The sequence below is a fragment of the Tauraco erythrolophus genome, chromosome 8 (assembly GCF_009769465.1).
Source record: "Tauraco erythrolophus isolate bTauEry1 chromosome 8, bTauEry1.pri, whole genome shotgun sequence".
Lineage (NCBI taxonomy): Eukaryota > Metazoa > Chordata > Aves > Musophagiformes > Musophagidae > Tauraco > Tauraco erythrolophus.
The window spans coordinates 26,311,102-26,332,820 of NC_141472.1; the positions used below are offsets into that span (position 1 = coordinate 26,311,102).

Genomic DNA, 21,719 nt, shown 5'->3' on the forward strand with positions numbered 1-21,719 from the left:
CTGCTGGGATGGCTGGCAGGATGCGATAGCTGGGTCGATGTCTCAGACCATCCATTGGAAAAACGAAACTATCCCTGTCTCTTTTCAGGTTTTTATAGATAAATGTTCATCTTAAGAAATTAAAAGTTTCCATATATGCAGTACAAAAAAACCCTCTATTTTTTTCTGTCATTTTTTTAGTGAATACTGAAAGTTATCCCATCAGGTACGTTCCTCTGGTGAAGCTGTTTATTCAGGTCATTTGTTCTAGAGCATAATCTTAGGCCTTTGAACCATGGCATAACCTGATTAAATCTGCTTTGCCATTTCTGCCTGCCATAAACTTTGTGTGCATTGTAGGTGAGAAGCCCCTGGAAAGCCCTTGCTGGAAGCCAAAAGCAAGCTTGCACGGAGCTGATAAAAGACAGACTCTACTGACGCTTCACTGACGCTGGATTTGGGACTCCATCCCAGAGCTTGATGCTTCCAGGTTCATTCAGGTATAAAAGCAGAGTCCCTAACATTGGACATTGCCAATGAGCTGGAGTACATAAACTTTTAGTATAAAGTAAAATAATATTCTAAGTCATGAAAGGCTTCATTTGTTACGGTCCTAGCACAGGTTACGCGTAATTCTGCTTTACCTGTACTAGTTTCTTTTGAGAAGTTTCTCCTGATGCCAGCATGCTTACCTATTATGTATCTGAAATCTGACACCTACCTAAATGATTACTTGACCTAGACGTTATATTTTCTGGTATTTAATATTCAAGAATATCAGAAGGATTCTTTCTGGAAAGGTAAGAAGGTAACGTTTCTGCTGCTCCATATCGTGTCCTGTTAGTCCTGTGGGATGAAGATAATGCTGAGATGAAAGTTGAATCACTTTAAGTATTGTTTCAAAAGCAAATATTGAAGGTGGAGTTGTACATATAGGACACATTGTGGCTATAAAAAACTTAAGATACCATTCAGTTAAATGTGGAAACGCATCGGGACAGCCCTGAGACACTTTCCATCTGGAAAGACCAAATTAAGAGGATACCTACAGAAGCAGCAGCTATTTTATCTTTTAAAATAGTTGTAGTATAAATAGCAGGGCGGCTCTTCCCCTCACACCATAGCCAGGAACGCAACTGATGTTGGTTTTAACACTTCAGGCTCCTGGAGTGCCTTGCCCCACTGACCACAGCACCTCTGGAGTGCACGCTCCACGTGTCTGGGTGTCCCGGTGCAGTTAAACTATGGAAGAGGGAAGGAAAGCCAATGTGGGCTCCTTTCTTCATCTTGTCCTTGACCATCCATCCTCCCCTGACCTTCCAGAATCTAATCTGGGTTGATGATTTGGATTTTAACTATTGCTATTTACATATAAATGTACTTCATTCTTGCCTGAATGAAAGAATGTGAAGTGGAAGTTGGGCAAGTCTCAGCTGCTCATACAGGCTGCCTGCCCGCTTGCTCTGATGTAGCCCAAAGCAAACCTTCAAGGAAAGATGAAAGGAAGAGCTGATCACCAGTGAAAACAGAAGTATAAAGAGAACAGGGATCACTTATTCCTGCTAGTTGGGAAGACTAGAACAAGAAGTAACTGACTGAAACCACAGCAGGAGATATATGACATAACCATGGGAATAGCTGGGCCAAACAATAAGCAGCCTACAGAAGTGGCAGGGTCACTTTCAGTAGCAGCGTGCACTATTATATGTGATAACTGTCATTTAGAAATAAACAGATTGATCCACCACCACTGCTGGGGAATAGATTCACAACACTGCTGGATGGCCCTTTCCGCACAGTCTGGGTAAAGATGAGTAAGCCTGACCTGAAAATAATGGTGTGTATGTGTTCATGGGACTGCTGATGCATCATCCCACTGCCTGCTAGCCCAACCTTTCTGACTCACAGAAGTGATCAACAGCCAGAATTTAGGATCTCTGTGGGCACAAGTTCCATACAACTGGGATATGGGAAGCACCTCTGCTTAAATTCGTGATCTGCCTCAAGATAGAAAGAGCTAGTTCTGAAATGCGTACAGCTGAATCACCCAATTCATCTACTTCAGCAGCCAGTGGGACACAGGCATCGAACCTGCTCTGGGCACCTAAACCCATGTCCAGGGTAAAGGAAATGAATGGCCTAATCAAGTGAATGCCCAGAATCATTATATGAAGAGCACAAAAATAAAAGGATACATGTAAAAAATAAACCTCTTTTTTGCTTTCGTTTCTTTTACTCTCTTTGGTTTTGGTTTTGTTTTCCCCCACAGAAGTCACTGCCCAGGTGATTTGGCTTATACTTCGAAGATGTCTCTATGATGGACCTTTGAGTGGTCCAGTTGCCTTCGCAGGTCTGGAGCTGGATCCCAGGTGGGAACAGACTGCTGGGAAAAGCAGCAGCCTCCACTTCTGCATAGGAGGCAGCGATGTCCTGGGCTCCCCTTTCTTCCTCTTTTGTAACATGATAATGGAAACAGCAGCTTCCTGTGCAGCATCTGCCTGCTTCAAAGCACTGAGATACGACTGACTTACGGCGCAGCTCTTGGCAGACTTAGAAATATCTGCTCCTAGCTCCATGTGGGTCTGCTGGAGTGTTTCTGTGGTCAAATCTGGTTCAAGAGCGGCTGGATAGACTGTAAAGCCCACGATGTTCAAAGCGAAGCCGTAAGCTGTGAGAAAGGGGAGGAATGGTTGACACCAGTTCTACCAGGATCATAAAATCATTAGAAATTTCCTTTTTGAAATTGGATGCATTTAATCCATTTGGATAACAGCACAAAAAAGAAGAAAATTAATTCTGACATGGACGTTCTTCAGTGTTTGTGGAAACAGTATTTAAAGCAGAGACTGTTAGAGCTAGGAGGTTTTCTGTCTCCCTCTGGAGACAGAGGAACATTCATGGGATGCTGAGAAAAGCTGGAGCCCCAGAAAGCCCACGTTGGAGCATGTTCCCAAATACAAGGGCACCCAAAACAGATGTAAGACTTAACCTAAGGTGCACAGTGCTATGTCAGTGCTAGTGTTTATTATTTTTATGATTGCATTTTAAAGCAATGGTTCTTTTGATCCATACTAACTGCTGGTCAGGGAAAGAAAAATAAAGCTTACATAGAAAATAACAAAATTTTCTGGCTGGAGGCCAAAACTTCACAAGAGAATACTGAAGCCTAATATGTTTTGTTTGACGTCTTTGTTTCTGATAGATGTTGACTGAATTCAGGAGGATGATGGCACTTTGAACAAAACCAGCTGGCAAAGTCAGTTTGCTAATTATTAACCCTCTAGGGAGGAGGTTGAATTGGAAATGTGCATACAAAACATTCTGGGAAAATATAAAAAATAACGAAGATCTCTTTGGAAAAGAAATATTTACACTGTGGCTTGTATTTTTAGCAGAAAGGGAGGAGACAATTTGTGATATATGACTGAATTCCTCAAGAAGGATAACAATGCAGTCTTAAGACTCATTTTCTCCCTGTAGTACGATTCAGCAGTCCTGAGGTTGAAATAAGTCTAACATTAAGGAATGACTTTATGGAATGAAGAGAAGTTACAAATTTGTTGTGATATAAATCATAGAAGGGGAAAAAAAGACTGTTGTCAGCCTCTTGACCCCTTTGCAATAGGAAAAGGGAATTTTCAAAGCTGTGAAGAGGAGAGGAGCATCCAACTGCATGCTGTGCCTTAGAAAATATTGTTCAAAAGCTACTATGATAAATACTCAGATACCTAATGTAAAATGTAAATAACAAAGAGGGAAAAAAAAAAAGCATAACAGCCTTTGGACAGTAGGCTCTGCTGTGACATATTTACATCTCACTCCACCTGGATGCTCTAATCCTTCCTCTACAACCTGGCCAGAGAGGTGACTATATAGTATGTGCAGGTATTTTTTTTCCCCATTTCAGGTGTTTTAGAGATAGAAGAAAGGAAGAGTCGGATATGGGCACTATAGCAAATTTCAGTGCAGTTCAGTGTTTAACTTGTTGCCAGTTTTAGCTATAATTATAGTATGAAATGGAAACAGAAAAAAAAATATTAAAGGTAAAAATTATTCTCATACAAAAAAAAAACCAAAACACAAATATGGGAGAAGAAAAGAAATTTAGGAGCGACTTTCACCATTTGCTTAACATCAGAGCTCTTTTCTTGCTTGACACATCGGTTGCAGCACAGAGGCGTCTGCTGTTAGCAAGTCAGTGCCAAAATAGATGTAGCAGAATGCATTATTGTTTAAAACAAATAGATCATGTGGGATGCTGAACTGATTTTTGTTTTCTTCCCCGTAATTCAGCGCGCAGTCAGTTTAGGTGTCTGATTGTTAGAGAAAGATCTTATTATTGTTAGGCAAGCCTTTTAAAGTTGAATTGCTTGACAATTAATTTAATATCAGAGATGTGCAAATTTTTGACTTTTTAATGTGGTAGGTGGTATTACAAGCTTAGCTAAAATCCTAGCCAATCAGCAATGCAGTAGCTCGCAAAGTACCTTCTGAACTTGCCCGTTCTCTGATTATTTGCAACTCTCTTTAGTTGCTTTGATATAACTCATGTATGTGTACCGACAGCTATTACAAATGATTAACTGGAGTAATTATAGTGTGCCATTTCCAGAACGCTGCAACAGTCCCTGTCCCTCCCAGGACTAATTCAAATTGCAACTGGTTAGGTAAAGTGAACACTTAGAGTATCTTTGACAGAAAGTATTGAACTCAAGCATCCTAGAGTGACCACGAATGACAGTAAGTTACCATACACTTCAAGATAAGAGGGGAAATCCATGCATTTGCACAGGAATTAATGCAAAAGGGACCCAACCCTGACTCCTGCTAGTGAAGAGCCAGTTGTACAAGACACCTTAGATTGTGGGTCCTGCTGCTTTCATCCTGTCCTTGTGAGAAAAAACCCAAACCTCCAACTAAGCAAACAAATCCAATAGGTGGAATATTCAAGATGTGTGGGCACAGATCGCTGTTCCTTTGCTTAGGCAATTACAATACTAATAACAAACAAGCCAAATGACATCAGAGCAACGGTCAGTCATTGAGCCCATGAATCAACCAGTCTTTATTTCTTTATTTCAGAGAAAAACTGGGCAAAGAGAAAGAAAAAGCTGTGCATTTTACTGTTGTGCTGTTTGAGGGCAGGTACAGGCAAAAGGATTTGCCTGATGCTGGGAGCTAGGGAGGTCCAGGCTCTGTTTCTTGGCTTTGCTGCTATCACTATGTCATCTTGGCCAACTTGCCTGTTTTTTGCTTTGAGTACTCCACATCTAAAATGGCGGGAAAAAAATTATTCTTTGGCGATCTTCTAGGGAGAATAATTGCCAAGTACCATGCAAGTTGTGGAAACAACACCTTGTTACTAAGGGGAAACCCCCTTGTAGGGACAGTGTGAAGTACCTCATTCCGTCACTGTTTCCAAACTGCTGCTGAGGCCAGATGGATACATGTTTTGCCAGAAAATTGTTGGTAAAATTTCATTTCCAAAGTTCTTTTTTCCAACTAAACTTGTAATAACTTTTGTTCTCAATTCAGGCTAATAGCAGTGACAGGAAGGAGCTGGCATGGCAATGTAATTAAATGGATAAACCAAGTTTATTTTCAGTTATGTGTTGGGTTAAAAATGTAAGATTGCCATCTCAAACTAGTTTCATGACAACATTGTTACGGTGTTGTATTACAGCATTAGCAATCTTTCAAAATCCATGGTATTGTTTATAAAAATAAACTAATTGAAGGCAACTTCTGTTTAAAGCGATCTCTAGCACTATGTTTTTATTTGCTCATGCTTTCATTTTATGTCCAACATTTGTGTTTAAACATGTTTTGTTAGATGAATAAAATACACTCTGACTTAGAGTCTCCACTAACTTTTGCTTTTAAAGTCAAGACTCTTGGCTTCCCTTTTGCTCATTCCTACTTTGCTGTGTCTGTCATGTCCTCTCTGGCAGGGCTGGTGGCTATAAAAGTGTATGGGAGTAAAGGTTAAAGATAAATGCTAGGTTTAACAACTACGGTTATTGTTGCCTTAAGGATTCATTTCTGAAGTTAGTGGTTGGATCCTTCTATTTTTAAGGTAGGATTACAACTGCATTCTGCATCCGTGCCCGAGTTAAAGTTAAAATCAATATACTTTTAGCACTTTGTCTTTCTGAAGACTTCAGGTTGTCAAGTCAAGGGCTAGATTCGTAAGGGGAACATCGTCTAACCGTCAGACTTTATACCAAGCACTCAACAGGTCACAGTGAGAATATGAGTGAGATTGTGCTCCAGTAGTAACAGTACTCATTTGTGAGAAAAGGGAAGAGGGAGACTTACATTTCAGTTTGTGCTCTTATAAATATTTCAGTATTTTGAATAAAATGGATCAGCTCCAAAAGGAGACACTGAAAACTTGCTTTAGCCTGGTAGTTACTGACCTAATCTGGATCAGTGTGGGTTCAGATTCCTCTTAGAAAAAGGGATTGCATTTGAGTCTTTCATAGCAAAGATGCTCAAACTGTCCATGTATTTGTTAAAAAGGGAACAACAGCATCTTCTCTTTCTCTGTCTGGGAACTTTCCTAGTGGACCAGTCCATTGATAAAGTTTAGAGAAAAGTGAGGAGCTGAACAGCTCTTCACTGTCAAGATTTCTGCAAGTGTATCAGCAGCAAAAGGAAGACTAGGGGAAATGTGGGCTGGCTGCTGAGTGGGATGGTGGTGACAAAGGATGTGGAAAAGGCAGAGGTACCCAGTGCCTTCTTCACCTCTGTCTTTATTAGTAAGATTTGCTTTTAGAAATCCCAGGCCCTTGAGACCAGTGGGAGTATGTGGAGCAATGGAGACTTATCCTCAGTAGAGAAGACCAAAACATTTAAACAAGTTGGACACAAATGAGTCCATGGGACCTGATGGACTGCATCCACAAGTGCTGAGGGAGCTGGCAGATGTCACTGCAAGGCCGGTCTCAAGTATCTTTGAAAGGTCACAGTGATCAGAAGAGGACTGGAAGTTCAACACAAATGTCATGCCTCGCTTCAAGAAGAAATAGAGGGAGGATGGGGAACTACAGGCCAGTCAGCCTTACCTCGATACCCAGGAAGATGATGGAGCAAATAATTCTGGAAACCATTTCCAAATATATTCAAAGACCTGAAGATGATCTGGAGTCACCAGCATGAACCATTTCCCCCTATTCAGCACTGGTGAGACACATCTGGAGCGCTGGATCCAGTTCTGCAGTTCCCAGTGCAGGAAAGATATGGATTTACTGGAGCAAATCCAGCAAAAAGCAACAAAGATGATTAAGGGACTGGAGCATTTGTCATATGAGGAGTGGCTGAGAGCTGGAGGAGAGAAGGCTAAGGGACATTTTAGCAATGTATCTAAATGCCTAAAGTTGGGGAGAGTAAAGAAGATGGAGCCAGACTCTTAGTGGCATTCAGTGAAGGTACAAGAGGCAATAGGCACAAACTGACATACAGGAAATTATTTTTAAATGGAAGAAAAAGGTTTTTTACTGCAGTGATAATCAAACACTGGAGCAGATTGCCCAGAGAGGTTGTGGAGTCTCCATCCATGGAGATATTCAAAAAGCAACTGGACACAGCCCTGGGCAACCTGCTCTAGCTGACCCTGCTCTAAGCAGAGGGACGCACTGGTGATCTCTAGAGATCCTGTGATTTTTTTACTTAGTTACTTGGATTCACTCCAAGAGCATCTGAGTATTTCTTCCAGGTTCACTGGCTGTACAGAGATTTCTGATGCTTCCAACGTTTGTGCGTGCCCATGGGACCTAAATATGGGCCACAGGTTCCTACTGGGGTGTTTAAATACTGCCTATGATAGATCCAGCCCCAGGATATCCTGCATGGCCAAACGGTTTCAGCACTGTTAAATACACACAAACCTTCATAAACTCAGGGGCTTCATAGAGTGAAGAGCTGCTGTTTAACAGAATATATGTAACAACTGATGTTTTAGTACTATGGGCATATTATTGCCCTCAAAAAGAAAAATGTAGATGTACTCTTTAAAGAAATAGGGCTACATAACTATGCATGAATTAAATAGATCACTAACTCGAACCCTATATGCAGTTGCATTTTCTTCACTACTACAACCTTTTGTTTGTTCTCTTTTTATTAATTTATTTAGGTATATTGAAAACAAAGATGTACACAAATCAAAAAGTGGTAATAGTACTGTTCAGTTATTTTAGTAGTTATGGTATTACTACCTTTTTTCTTTTTTTTTTTTTCATTTGAAAACATAACTAGAGGTACTCATGAAGTGTTGTAAAGTAAGGCTTCCTTAAGATACCATAAAGAGCAGGCTTACTCCTTGACAACCTCAGCAAAGGAAAGAGAGTGGGCTCAAAATCAAAGCCAGGAACAGGTTCAGCCAATCACGACTGATGATCTCTATAATGGGAATATGTCATATACAGAGGTGATCTCTGAAGTGATCAAATCCTGAGGGCTTTGTAGCTTAAAATCTGCTCTGAAATTTTATCTAGAAGTTTATTAATGGTTAGTACGTGTACAGAGCACTGCAAATCTGAGTCATAAGGGATCTATGCTGTTCTGTACTATCTTAATCTTCCACATTCTCCCTCATGTATTCTGCATCCAGCATATGAAACCAGCTCACCAGCAGTACTTGTGCAGTGAAGAAAAGCTGATAGCAATACTCCCATAGTCTCTCCCTGATTTACCCATGGTGTCAACCACAGAGAGAAGTTCTATAAACTCATTTGTATGCACTGTCCACCCACAAACTTTATCTCAGGTTGTGTGAGTGTTGAGTCACAGACAGGTAGTTCTTGTTCAAGTCCCAGCTTCATGTAAGCTGTGGGTAATAACAAGAGCTATTTCAGTCTCACTCTCGGAAATAATAAGAGTAAGGTACAAATAACTTCTTTGCAACAAAACCCCCTCAAATCTATAGAAAGATGCAAACAGCAAGTTCCAGTTAGCGTGCGGCTGATTTGTTCACTTGGTAGGAGCTTTTGTCCAGATCAAGAAACTACCAATGGACCATATCAGCCAGATCACTCTTGTCTGCATGCTTGCTGACCTTGTAAAAAAACTGTCTAGATGCCTAAATAGTAAATACTACAATTAGAGAAGATGTGTTGGTACTGCCCTAATTAGATCATGTTTATCCAGGTGCACACTAATTCTATCCTTTATCACAGTTTCTGCTGCTTGGCCTGGCACTGATGTCAGGCTTGCCAGCTTTTAGTATCGTCCATCCTCTCCCCTCATTTTCCCCCTCCTGAATCTTCTTTAGAGATTGGTGTCACATTGCTACCGTCCAGTCTCTGGCCGCAGAGCAGGCTTGAAGAGAAAGGTAGGTCCATTACTAGATCTGTTATATCTTATCCACACTCCCTTAGAAAGCTTGGGCGCCTGGGGATTTGTTACTCTGCATACTTTGGATTATAGCCTTTCCCAGTTCACGCGCTTTCAGGCAGAGTCTCTGCCGACTCTCTCAGAAAGAAGGGTTCAAGTATGGGGATCATCTGCTCATTCCAGTGAACACATGCAAATATATCATCTAGCTTCTCTGGAAATGTTTTGGCCTCTCCTCTTTTTTACTCTGCAGTTGTCGTTTGATCTGTCAGACTCCAGTGGGCTTTTTGGTCTTAATGTGTCTAAGGAAAGATTTAATACTAGTTTGGATTCCTTTTGCTAGCTGCTGCTCACACTTTTTTAATTGTTCTTTCACTGTGCTTTCCTTTAAAGTGTCTATTTACAATACTTTGTGTTTTTCATTTGGAGATGACTTCAACTTCTGGTTTCTAATAATCTACCCTGTGATGAGATTGTCTGTGCGCACTTCCTTTTACCAGTTCTCAAGACTTTAGTAGATAGCATACACTGATGCTGGGCTGTGCATCCTTCAGGAAATTCAGCTGCACCTGTAAGAATTTACCTTTCCTAGCTGCTCCTTTTTGTTTCTGCTTCACAAGCTTTCTCATTTCTATGTCTCTGACACTTTTGAAAGTAGGTGCAACTGCCATGAGTGCTTCACCTTCATCAAGCCTGTGGGAATTCTGAATATAAACACAGGAACAACAACCATGAGCTGAAGATATAAGACAAGATCTTGCACATTAATGAGGACCAAATGAAGGGCTGCATCTCTTCTGTGGCTTCCTTGTCCAACTGCTCTGTGAAGCAGTATTGCTGAAGTCTGATGTAGTCTGCATTATATTCCAATGCTGCAGTGTCCAGACAACACTGGGGTTACCTGAAGTACAGTTTCGATTTTATTTCCTGCCCTCTTTGCCCATCTGATCTCTCTCAATATACCCTCTGTCCTCTGGTCAGGCAGGCAGTCTGCAAGCTCAATATTATATATGCTTATGCTTATGGCATTTCGGTCCATGCAGCTTCTGTGTCATTGGATTTTTAGCATTTGTGTACATGTGGTTGCAGTGTTTGCTTCTTTCTTCATCTCCCGTTTGAAAGCCACTCTGTTTGTTTTCCATTCCTTATTTCTGTTCTCTGGCCTCTCCTGCTCTCAAAAAAGCACAATTTCTAAGCCTTTGCTGATGGCGTGCTGAACTGTGTATTCCCCATGCCTGCTGCTCTTCAGTTACAGCTTAATCAATGGCAATCTTGAAATGCCAGCAGTTTAGGCCGCAATGAGTCCATCCTTTCCACACAGGCTCTTTTTATCTCAGAAGTGCTCCCGAGTCCAGATCAATCTGAAGTTTTGCTCTTTACACCATCGTCTCAGCTGTATATTGAAAGTTTCCCTCTTCCTGGTCATACATCAGGCAGTGGGGGCATTTTGGAGAGTGCTATTGGAGAGAGTCTTGTCTTCATCTTCCCTCCAACAAGCTGAATTTTTCCTCCAGAATATCATGTTGAGACTCAAACCCACAGGTTCTTCCCCAGCACTTTTAAAGAAGAAAAAAAAGCTTTTTCATTTAAATTTAAAAGCTCTTCCCCCTGAATTAATTATTACGTCTTAAAAACATTTACCAAATTATAACTGATGTTCTTTTAAACCATTCCTCCAAACTAAGTTTTTTGCAACAAATGTAATGTGGTACAAAATATTATCTGAGTTGCCAGCTTCCATGATCGTAATTTGAGTAATAATCCTACACTGGCACAGTAACAACAGAAAACAGCTTTTGAGGAGATTGAGCATAGTAACGCTGCCAGTAGAACTACTACACTAAGGCACAATTTCCATTAAAATTGCACAGAACGAGTGTCAGAGACCCCTTTTTAAAGTGCAACTAAATAATATCATTTAACACTTACTTTACGATTTTAAGCGGTTCTCTGAATGTTCAAGTACTGCTTGTATTATTTTGTTGTTGTTCCAGGAGCACGCAGAGATCCCAGGAGGAGTCAAAGCCAAACCAACACGCAGAGAAAGATATTCCCTGCTATCAACAGATAAAGATGTGTCCACATTCCTTTCTTTGCCTTATTTCTCAAACCTGTTTCTAGTATTTCAGTAGACCTTGTCTAATCTGTGTTTGAATACACAGCAGGACAGAGCTGGAGGCAGCACTACAGAAGTTGGCACCGTCACATTTAGGTAAAAAAAGGAGGCTGGTATTAGAATAAAGGTTTGTAATTCCTTTTATTATTTCTGGAAGTTACCTACTATGTTTCTGTGTAGTGGGAGAAACAGAACAGTCTCTAAAATGCTATAATAACATCCTGCCTATTTATTGTAAATAATGACACTTTAAGAGAGTCAAATGTAAGGATCCCTAGCAATAATAAACTCTTCAAATGTAAGGAGAAGCTCAAAACTTTGGAACTCGTGCCAAAGATTCATATAGATTGTTAAAGAGATGTAAGAAATACATAAAAATTCAGCTGAGAGAGCGTGTGATTTCATCTTAAGTTTACTGTGCAATACGACAGTTTCATAATGCGCTAAAAAGTTAGGCTGCTGCCACTGAAACAGGAAACAACAGAGACAAGCCATTTTCCTTTGTGTTCCCTTTTTGCTAAAAGCTAAATATTCTTTAATGTTTAAAAATAATTAATTCCTCAACATCCAGTTAGAAGAGCAAGCCAGTAAACAGAGTAAGCGCCCATGAAGAAAAGGCCATCCAGGTGGAGTTAATGCAAAACCAAGTCAAAGTTAATTGCTTAAAGACCTCTCTGGATATGATCTCTCTGTATCCAAATCAGTTGCTGGATGCTTGTCATCTGCCCGTTAAATTTTAGTGGGTTTTTTTCATGGCCATGTATGGGATTAACTCAATCAAACCAAACTTGTTTATATGTCAAAAACCAATCATTTGGCTTTTCGCCCCACGTATGGTAAAAATTGCAATTGTTCAGTGTTCTGTTCCATTAAACTATCTTTAAACATGTTCAGGGCTGATATTTTGAATAGTTAGCAGACACTTTACTCAAACCAGAGCCATGTTCTGTCATTAAACTCGGCAGCAGAGTCTAGGTAGGACTGAAGTCTTTGTCTGCTGGCAGCTTCGTGGGCACCGTGACTTTCTTAGAGAAAGTCCTCTGCCTCAGGAAATAACTCTGCTCCTGCAACTCTCATAAGCCCTTGTTTGTTTCATGAGGTTTTTTTGGTTGGTTGATTTGGTTTGTTGTTTTTCTTTATTTTTTTGGTGTTTTTTTTTTCTGCAAGGGTCTGGGTTTTGCAAGTGCCAATGTTGCAAGGTGGTAAAAGTAATAAACAAGTAGTGTTCCCTGCTTGGATGTCACAGTTTCAAAGCGACTGCTGGGGGGAACAGAGAAAAACAGAAATTGCTATCTCCAGAGCCTCTTCCCACTCTTGGGAGATGCTGGAGGTAGAAAATCTTTTTCCAGCATTCCCTTTGTGCTCACTGGCGAGTGGAGGCGCTCAACCTAGCCAGAAAAACTGGATTACAATGTGTTGATTGTAAAAGAGGGAGGAAGGTTGCTCATGCAAAGTATCTGTTTCATGTGGTGAGCAGAAGAGAGATGGGGTGGAGATTTATGGACAGACAGGTGTTGACACTTTCTGCAGGTAATGCTATTGTTGTAAACATATGGGCATAAAAGCAAAGAAATTATCAGTTGATGAGCAAGAAAGACTCCTGCTAGAAATGCAAGGCTCTTAGTCATGATATTGACACCTCTGAAGGCTTTTCTGACTGGAAAGGCAAAGTCACCTGCTTGGAAGCAAGAGAAAAGGTTGCTATGCATTACTGTCATCTCTGTAGTGGAGTCCCTCCTGTTCCTGAAATTCTGTATTTGATTATCTCTGTAGGAACGGTTGAGGTTTGCTCCACCAGTGCTGCTTTGTAGTGAGTGGTAGGTATTTATGGGGACATGATAAAGTTTATGATTTGCAATACAGAAACTGTTCACCGATTATGCTGTGAGTAACGCTGCGCAGCTCAGATTAAATGCAGAAGCCTTGCTGATAAAGCTAGAAAAAAAATCTTTTAAGAAGTGGGCTTTTCATTGTTACGAGTTTGAGAAGCTTTGGTACAAACTCACTTTTTTAGTTAACAGAAAGCTGTAGAAGACACTCATAAGTTATCAAATGACATACACTGATTTTGATTTTTCCTGCACTGTTCTTTCCAAAATATTAGTTTGTTTGCAGAGTGATTGCTCCCTTTACAACCATCTACCTTGAGGAAATATTTTTAATCCTCCTTTTTAAAATCTGACATGATTAAAACATGAATGACAAAAGGAGGACGGGGGTCTTCCACAGGAGACAGGTATATCGCTTAGGTCAGAGGATCAGCAAATTCAGCAGAGGAAAGGTTGTTAGAGATACTGCCTTCAAAAGCTGACTCCATTAGGAAGACATGTGTGAGAAATTATCAGTCCTTTAATGGACATGAGGGCGCTGGGTAGGTAGTGTGGATTTCTGGTTGAGGTCTTGGAATACAATAATCTCGCTTTTGGGAGCATCCTAATGCAAAGAATATTTGGCCTTGCATTTGGATGCCACCTACACTACTCTAGCCAAAGGATATTTTCCAGCGCCCAGATCCTTCTAATTCCTGTAGCACTGGTCTGTGCATCAGTGTGTCCTACAGAGCTCAGCGTTGCTGGGGTGGGTTTTGCCCTGCACAGGCTGCCAGGTAGACTGACAGTCCTTTGCCTTAGTGGGGGAGTGCATGGCACTTCAGTTAGCCACAGAGATGCTGTGCAAGCCCACTGAAGGGTTAACAACCGCAGCTGGCACATTAGCTTTTAACTGACCATTTCCACAGACCACAAAACATTGTGTCACAACTTATTTTATCTTAGTAGAAGACAAAAAAATAAAAGGAAGAAACAACAAACCAAAAATAAGTATTTGTGTTTAGGATTTTTTAAAAATGCTCTTGATATAAAAAGCAGTAAAACTACTGTTTACATGTGACTTTCAATAACTTCCTATTTTGTAAACTTCTTTCATCAAAACACTGACTTTTTGTTTTGTGCGTAAAGCACTTTAACTAAACAGTTTTACAGGTGTAAGTTTATATACTCTTATCTGTCTGCTGCTTGGCTGGGGGCAGAGGGAAGGGATGCATTTTGGTGAGCTCACCAGGGCTGTACATTCTGTATCTCCTCTTACATTAATGTGTGATGGAGTTTAAGTGTAGGGCACGCACATGCACACAAAACTGAAACTAAGAAGTAGTAGCGTGCAGTGATCTTTCCTATCCTTGGGCAGTATTTAATTTTTGAATCAGGGCTGGAGTCTGATCCTGTGTTACCTAGCATGGTGTTCTATAAAAAGATAAAATAAAAAGGACCTCAAATTGGAAATGCATGTTGGAGAGCATATATGCTGAAGAGAACCTCCCCTCTCTTAAGATACATATTTGCTAACACATGTTTGGTAAATAGGATGCTGTTAATTTCAGAGTTACTGGTGTATGCTCAGTAAATACGCACTGCACTCTATGAGTTTCAAAGTTAAATTCTTTACTTCTCTCCATACCCAAACTGGTACAGTCAGTTATGAAATTAAAAATAGCACGCATTCAGAAAGGTTCATGGGGATGCAGGGTTCACACCTACTGCTTTTTGTTATGATGTTTTATTTAAAAAGAGACACACCATCCCACTATGTATTTAATTTTAGTTTCAATAGCTTGCTTTTGTATCAGGCTCCTCAGCGGGGAATTTCTGCCTCCCACTCTCTGTGTGGTGACTTTAAAGCTTTGCTCTTCCAGAAAATGAGCTGTTTCTGGTAGCACAGCTTCGATTTTGCTGCAGCTACAGACCCCTCTCTGCCTGAACCTGATTTTTCAAATAGCTCCTGCCTTGGCAGCCAGGTCTTGCTCTGTGGTTTCCAGCAGGAGAGAACATTTGCTCACTTACAGATGCCTGGTTTTGTTCCCTGTCTTTCCGCTCAATTCCCAGCCCGGCACACCCTCAACTCCTGCGTTCCCCAGGCATCCAGATTCCTATGTGATGGGCGCATTTGAAATGCATAAAACAGACTGCACGTTGCACTTCCCATCTTTATGAAAATCTAGTATTTCTTTCCCCAAATGACTGCTCTTCCAAGTCTGATCAAAATATATTTTCCTAGCCAAAAGAATTTTTTTTTTTTTTTTTTGCAACTTTGCAAGTGCTTTCTTGCACAGCTGGGGTTTGAGCTATACAGCCTTTCCAGGTCAGCACCGAATCACGCAGGGCACAGCTATAAACAGACATGATTTTATTTTACATACTTTCCATCAATGTCCCTTCTTTCTCTTTTCCTCCTTCAGGCCAACTGGTTCTCTGCGTCTTCGTGTTTTTATTTTTGGTTTCCGTCACTTCCTGTAGCCAGCATCGTAATTTTCTCAACAACAGTTATTTCAACTGCTCCCAATCTCATCCCCTCCTCCCCTTTCCCTGGCAGAAACAGATCAGACAATTGTAATTTTAGCTGCTAGCTACCAGAAAACCCTTAGAAAGTATGGCAAGTATCCCACTTCTGTTCCCTCTCCTACTCCGCAAAGGTCCAGCTGGTCCCGACGGGGCAAATACGCAGAGGCAGGTCTGTAACGGGGAGCGAGAGAGGGCTTTGCCCTGATGCCCCCTGGGGTGCTGAGAGTGGTGGCCCCCTGCCAGGCGCCTGCTGCCAGCCGCTCCCGGACAGAAGCACTGCTGCGATGCAGAGGGACCCTGTGGGGACATCAGGCCCTCTCGGCCGCCCCCCCGGTGGGGCAGTGACCCCCTGCCCAGACAGCCACCCGCCCCGCAGCCCCTGGCTCCCCTGCCTCCGGGATGGCCTCGTGGCCCTCGCGCCGGGCCAGCACGTGGCCAGAGGGGGATGAAAACCACAGGATAACGTTTAGGAATTTATTGTTTGATCCATTCGTAGGTATTTTACTTCAGCGTCTGCTATTATTTAGTACTTTTGGTTTATATTCTCTTCACTTTTTGCCTTTTCTTCACTTTTAGCACTTATGCTTTCCCTTTCTTTCCCCACCGAATTTCTAAAAACTTTTAATTACCATGCGATAATGAGGCTGCTTTTCTATTTTTTCTTCTTTTTTCTTTCCTCCTTCCTTTTTTCCCTTCACTTTTCCCCTTTTCTTTTTCTCTCCCCATTTACCCTTAATTTCGCCCATGTTTTCCTCGCATTCACTTTTAGTTTTCCACTTGCAATTCCCTTTCCCTTTCCTGCGCTTCACTTCCCTCCGTCGTAACCTCGCTCCCGCCGCGGCAGCCGGGGCCGGCCCTTCCCCGCCGCCTCGACCCCTCACACCCGGCCGCCGCCCAGCGCGGCCCCGCCCCGCACCCTGCCGCGAACCCGGGCCCGCTCCTCTCCTGGCAACAAGTGACGCTGCGCGGGGCGGGCCAATCCGCCGGCTGCTCGCGGCCCCGGCCAGCCGGCGGCGGGCGCGACGCTCCGGCAGAGCGAGCCCGGCAAAGCTCCCGCTCCGCGCAGCCTGCGCGCCGCGGGAGGATGGCGCCGGCGGCGGGGCTCCGCCTGGCCGCCTGCGGCCTCGCCTGCCTCCTCGCCTGCTGCGCCGCCCGCCGGGACCCCTCAGGTAAGTCGGGCGCCCACCTTGCGAGGAGGGAAGGCGCTGCGCGGGTGCGCTGCGGCGCAAAGGGCGCGGAAGGCCCTTTTCCGCCGTGGCGGGCACCGGAGGAGAAGGCGGCAGCGCGGAGACGGGCCCTGAGCCCCGACGGTTCCTGGCAGCTCCGGGCGTTGCGCTGGGTGGCAAAGTCCAGCTGCGTGGAAACAACGTGGGAAACTTACAAGAAGGAGCGAAAAGGGGAGGAAAAAAACCCTCCAAACGTCCCTCTCGGACCGTGCGCTTCTCTTGGGCGTCGGGAAACCAGCCGCTGCCCCACCGCCCCCGGGTGCCACGTTCCCGGTGCCCGCGGTGCCGGGGCAGCGCCGGGCCGGCGGAGCGGAGCGGCGGGAGGGAGGTGGGCGTTTGGCCCCTCACCTCGGGAGGGGCGGCAGCCCGAGCTCGGGCAGGTCCCCTGCGGGGCGACAAGCCGTCGGTTTTATTCGCAGCGAGGGAGGAAGGAGGCTTACCCAGCCTTCCAGAAAGCAGGTGGCAAAGTTTCACGTTGGGCGAATTCTTGCAAGCTAAAGCCGCTGGGCTGGTGAGAGCCGCTGGGAAACAAGTTCAGCCCTTCGCCGAAGAGTTGAACCTCACGTTTTTCTGTCCTTTGACAGTGACAGGCTCGGTTTTGTAGCTGAAGATGTAAAGCTTCATGGCAAGAGTATGGAACTGGAGTGATTGAGCACTGGTGTTAGTAATTGCTGCGCAGAGGGATTCGGTGAGATAGTGTCAGCAGTTTTTCTCAGGGAAATTTTAAAAAGTGTTTTTTTCTTCTTGATGTCAGAATGAGGGTTGTGTGGAAGAAGTGAAAGAAGAATGAGGAAGGGGAAAATTTCAGAAGAGGCTGAGAACACGTTATAAGGAATTGAAAAGAAGAAGAAAATCTGGAGGGGAGAATAAAAAGCAAAAAGCAGATACAGTGCTGAAAAAGCATAGGGTAAAAAGATACCATAAAAGCAGGTTTGGTTGTTAAAATGTCTTATTTAGTTACTAGAGAGGATGAAAGAGTTGGTTAAAATGTGCTGTTTAGAAAAGGTCACTCTAATAAGTGGCTGACTTAGAGATTCTTTACAGTTTGACTAGCTCAGTACTATTTAGATACTGTTTGGCACTTACACGTGGAAAATTCACAAGTATACTGGGAAGTAGTGGTAGAATTCACTGCATAACATCACTGAATATTTTCCTTGCTGTTCAGCCAAACCTATTATTAAGTCATATTAAAAAAACGCAGTAGGAATGTGATTGACAGTGCATTACTATTAAATACAAAACACTACTCAGCGAATTCCTTATTAAAACAGCAGAGTAATAGCCTTGCGAGTCTGGGATGGCCAAGGTCCATTTCAGCCTGGTTGGTGAAAGTATTATGTTGTGAGGCCATCTTTCCTGTGGCATAGGAATGGTTTTAGGGCATTTCTTTCTTGGTTAGCTGAAACCTACTACCACTTGTCACAGAGGTGTTCTTGTACTGACAGAGGTGTCAGCTTGTATACGTAGGGTGACCCATATCTTTTCAAAATTGTACACTATGCTTTGTCAATTTATTTTTTTTTCATTTTAATGACAAGCTATGTAACAGCTGAAAATGAAACCAAGGTTACTGTATCATTTTGAAAATGATACTCCTGATCCTTGTGTGACATCTTTGGTGGGTTATTAATTCTAAAACTCTTACAAAAATAACTGGTACTGCTTTTGAGAAATACTATGATTGCACCCGCAAACTGCTTTGCCTATGAGCTTATCATGCTGTGTATCATATATGATACATAGTTTAAAAAAAAAAAGCGCATACTAAGTGAAGGTTGTTATTTATTATATTCTATGGTACCTGCTGTGTGTTACTGCATTTGCAGACAGGCATGAAGACAAGATTCTTTACCCAGTAAGCTTGCAATTTATCAGGGGTTGATCCAATCAGTATATATTAAAATTAAAGGAAGAATTCTTATTGATAGGATTGATCTTAGAAAACAGCCTCATTTTGTCTCCTCTTATTCTATAGTGGTTTTGAAAGAGATCTTTTTTTTCCTCCCTAAAAGTAAAGATCTCTAAAGAGCAGGAAAATGTACTTAACATGGCTTATACAAAAGAGAGAGAATAATGTACAAACAGCAGTTGCTGTACGTTTCTGGTAGCATGTCTCAAAGTGATTACACTCTTAAAAGTTAACTTCCTGTGAAAGTGAAACTGAATCATACCCATATGTGGATATTTATTTGTTCTTATACAGGCAATGATGCTTTTACCATTCGTCACGAAACACTGAACAAGTGCATACAAGTTAAAAACTCACGAATAGTGATAGATGACTGCAAGGAGACAAGTGAAGCTTTATGGAAATGGGTATCCCAGAATCGCCTCTTTCATATGGGGTCCAAGCAGTGCCTGGGACTTGATATATTTACCAAGTCACTGTCTCGCCTGAAAATGGTTGATTGTAACTCAGAACTAATGCTGTGGTGGCGATGTGCTGATGCTTCCATCCTTGGTGCGTCTCAGTACAAAGTGACTACCAAGAATACCTATGTAATTGCAAGCATAAATGCAACAGACCAGTGGAGAAGCAACAATTCCTCCGACGATATATGTCGGTATCCTTACCATGGTAAGTTTGCACAGGGGTTTGAAGGTTTGGGTTTTTTTTGTTGTTAGGGGCTTGTTGCTGTATGTCTATGCCAATAAATCCTTAAAATTAATCATGAGAATACTGATCAGTAAAGCAATAGAATGTTTTGCTGTAGAGAGATCTTGATATTCAAGTATGAAACTTTAACTGTTTTTAATAAAAAATATATATGCGCAACTGCAGAAGTTGTGTTATCAAGTGGCTTTCTTAGCATGCTTAAATCCTTCCCCTGTGTTTCAGTGAGGGCCTATTTAATTATGAAGTATCAGCCACCTTCTGTCAGAACTGACACTGTCCTCTTCATAGTGATGGGAATTTTGCCATTAGCTTAAATAAGAGCAGGGTTTGAAGATGTTTTCTTCGCTGGTAGGCTGTACAATCAAATTTCCGTGCATGCTGCTAACTCACAACCTATTGGACTGTCAGGAACCATCTGTTTGCTTTGCTCTGGTAGTCTGTCCGCTTGCCATGGAAGCCAGTCTCGTCTGAAATCTCATGCTTGCTGGAAGCAGTGGTGAAAACTTGCTTTACCATATATAAGAGCAGAATTTTCTCTGTATTTGAATTGTTCAAAGTGGCCAGTGTGAAGAGCCCAGTTTGAAATGTTTTTCCCTCTCCTGTGTGTGTAGACTCCTAGAGCCCTGCTCTGTAGTTTTCTGTGCTAACTACCTGGATTTCAACAGGACAATGTATTTATCCCTAACTTAGCAGGAAGAGGAAAACAAGTTTCTGCTGTGTTATGCCCCACTCAGAAGAAAAAGTACAGAAAAGATATTTTCTTCAGTTCTGGCATTGCTGTAGATTACCTGTAACAACAAGATACAATGTTTTGAGACCACAAGTGAGATTTGCATGCTTTTAAGTTAACCGTGTCCGTACAAGCACTAACATTGATTTGCTGTCCTTTCCTCCCCTAGACAGCTTGTATCTACTTCTTCAATTTTCTTTTTTCGTACAGAGGTTTATACCAAAGATGGAAACTCCTATGGAAAACCCTGTGAGTTCCCCTTTCTGTATAATAAGACGTGGCATCATGACTGCATTCAGGACGAAACGCATACGGGTGGGAAATGGTGCGCCACATCTGAAGATTATGCTCGCGATGGAAAATGGGGAATCTGCTTGCAACCAGGCACGTTGGGTTTCTGAATAGGTGACCTAAAAGCGTTCTGTCACTTCACGTATGTACGGCTCCACCTTGGTGTAGCACAGTGCTCTTAAGCTGGGTAAAAGCAGGTCCCTCTTCTATTGCAGCGTTGACAGGATGATCAGCACACGCTTACTCTGCAGTATATGTGATTACCAATATAAAAAGCGACAGACCTTCAGTATTAGAATTCTTCTTTTAAACTTTCATGATGTTTCAGTATAGTTGTAGTTACAAGTACATTCTGCTTCCTTTAAACAGAGGATGGTTGTCACGATATCTGGGAACATGATCCAAGGTCTGAAAGTTGCTACCAGTTTAATACACAGTCTGCTCTTTCTTGGAAAGAAGCTTATATTTCGTGTCAACGGCAAGGGGGAGATTTACTTAGCATCCAAGATGCATCTGAATTAAGTTACATACAAGGTAGGTGTAATTATTCACTTATGAATATCAGGAAATCTTGACAAATTAACATAAAGTGAAGACAGCATTTTAGTTTCTGTCTTAAAATTCTAAGTTAAAACTTGATTGTACTTAAAATGTGTTGGTGCTTTCATTTGTGCAGCAAAAATAAGCTGCTAATCTCACCTTAGAGGTTTGGGGTTTTTTAAACATATCTGTGTGATTTCATTATAGTGGGTAGCCGTTGCTCATATTTATAATGAAGAATGCCTCCAAAATCTCAAATACGGGATAGAGTGGCAATTGGTGTTTTAGCAGCATGTTACTCACTTGTTATTATGAAATTGTCCTTGCTGATCTTTAGGCTTGGCCTGGAGGAATTGTCAGTGTGTGTTTGGGAATATAAAACCAAAGGACAAACATGTGAAGCCATTGGGAGGGAAGACTTGTGTGGGTGAATCCCTCCTCAGTTCAAGAAAGGTTGCATGTCTGATTATAGTAGCAATCTTACTTTCCTCAAATGCATACCTTTCACATTTTTAATTTAATGGAGACCAATAAAGGATGAGCA

General features: G+C 42.1%; 2 protein-coding genes across 4 annotated transcripts in view; both read left to right on the plus strand.

Moving 5' to 3' along the window:
* Nucleotides 1-21,719, plus strand: part of PLA2R1 (phospholipase A2 receptor 1) — a 177,778-nt gene that overhangs the window by 48,314 nt on the left and 107,745 nt on the right. The window lies entirely within an intron of this gene.
* The window catches only part of LY75 (lymphocyte antigen 75), a 46,950-nt gene continuing 42,083 nt past the window's right edge, over nt 16,853-21,719 (plus strand). For 2 of the 3 annotated variants that reach the window (XM_086615376.1, XM_086615377.1), the window contains exons 1-3: nt 19,299-19,575; nt 20,555-20,728; nt 21,005-21,169. In XM_086615376.1, coding sequence (XP_086471502.1) covers nt 19,338-19,575; nt 20,555-20,728; nt 21,005-21,169 — 577 coding nt within the window. In that variant the 5' untranslated portion in view covers nt 19,299-19,337. Of the gene's footprint in view, nt 16,938-19,200; nt 19,576-20,554; nt 20,729-21,004; nt 21,170-21,719 lie in introns of those variants that run through there. The other variant, XM_086615375.1, reaches the window with a different exon arrangement.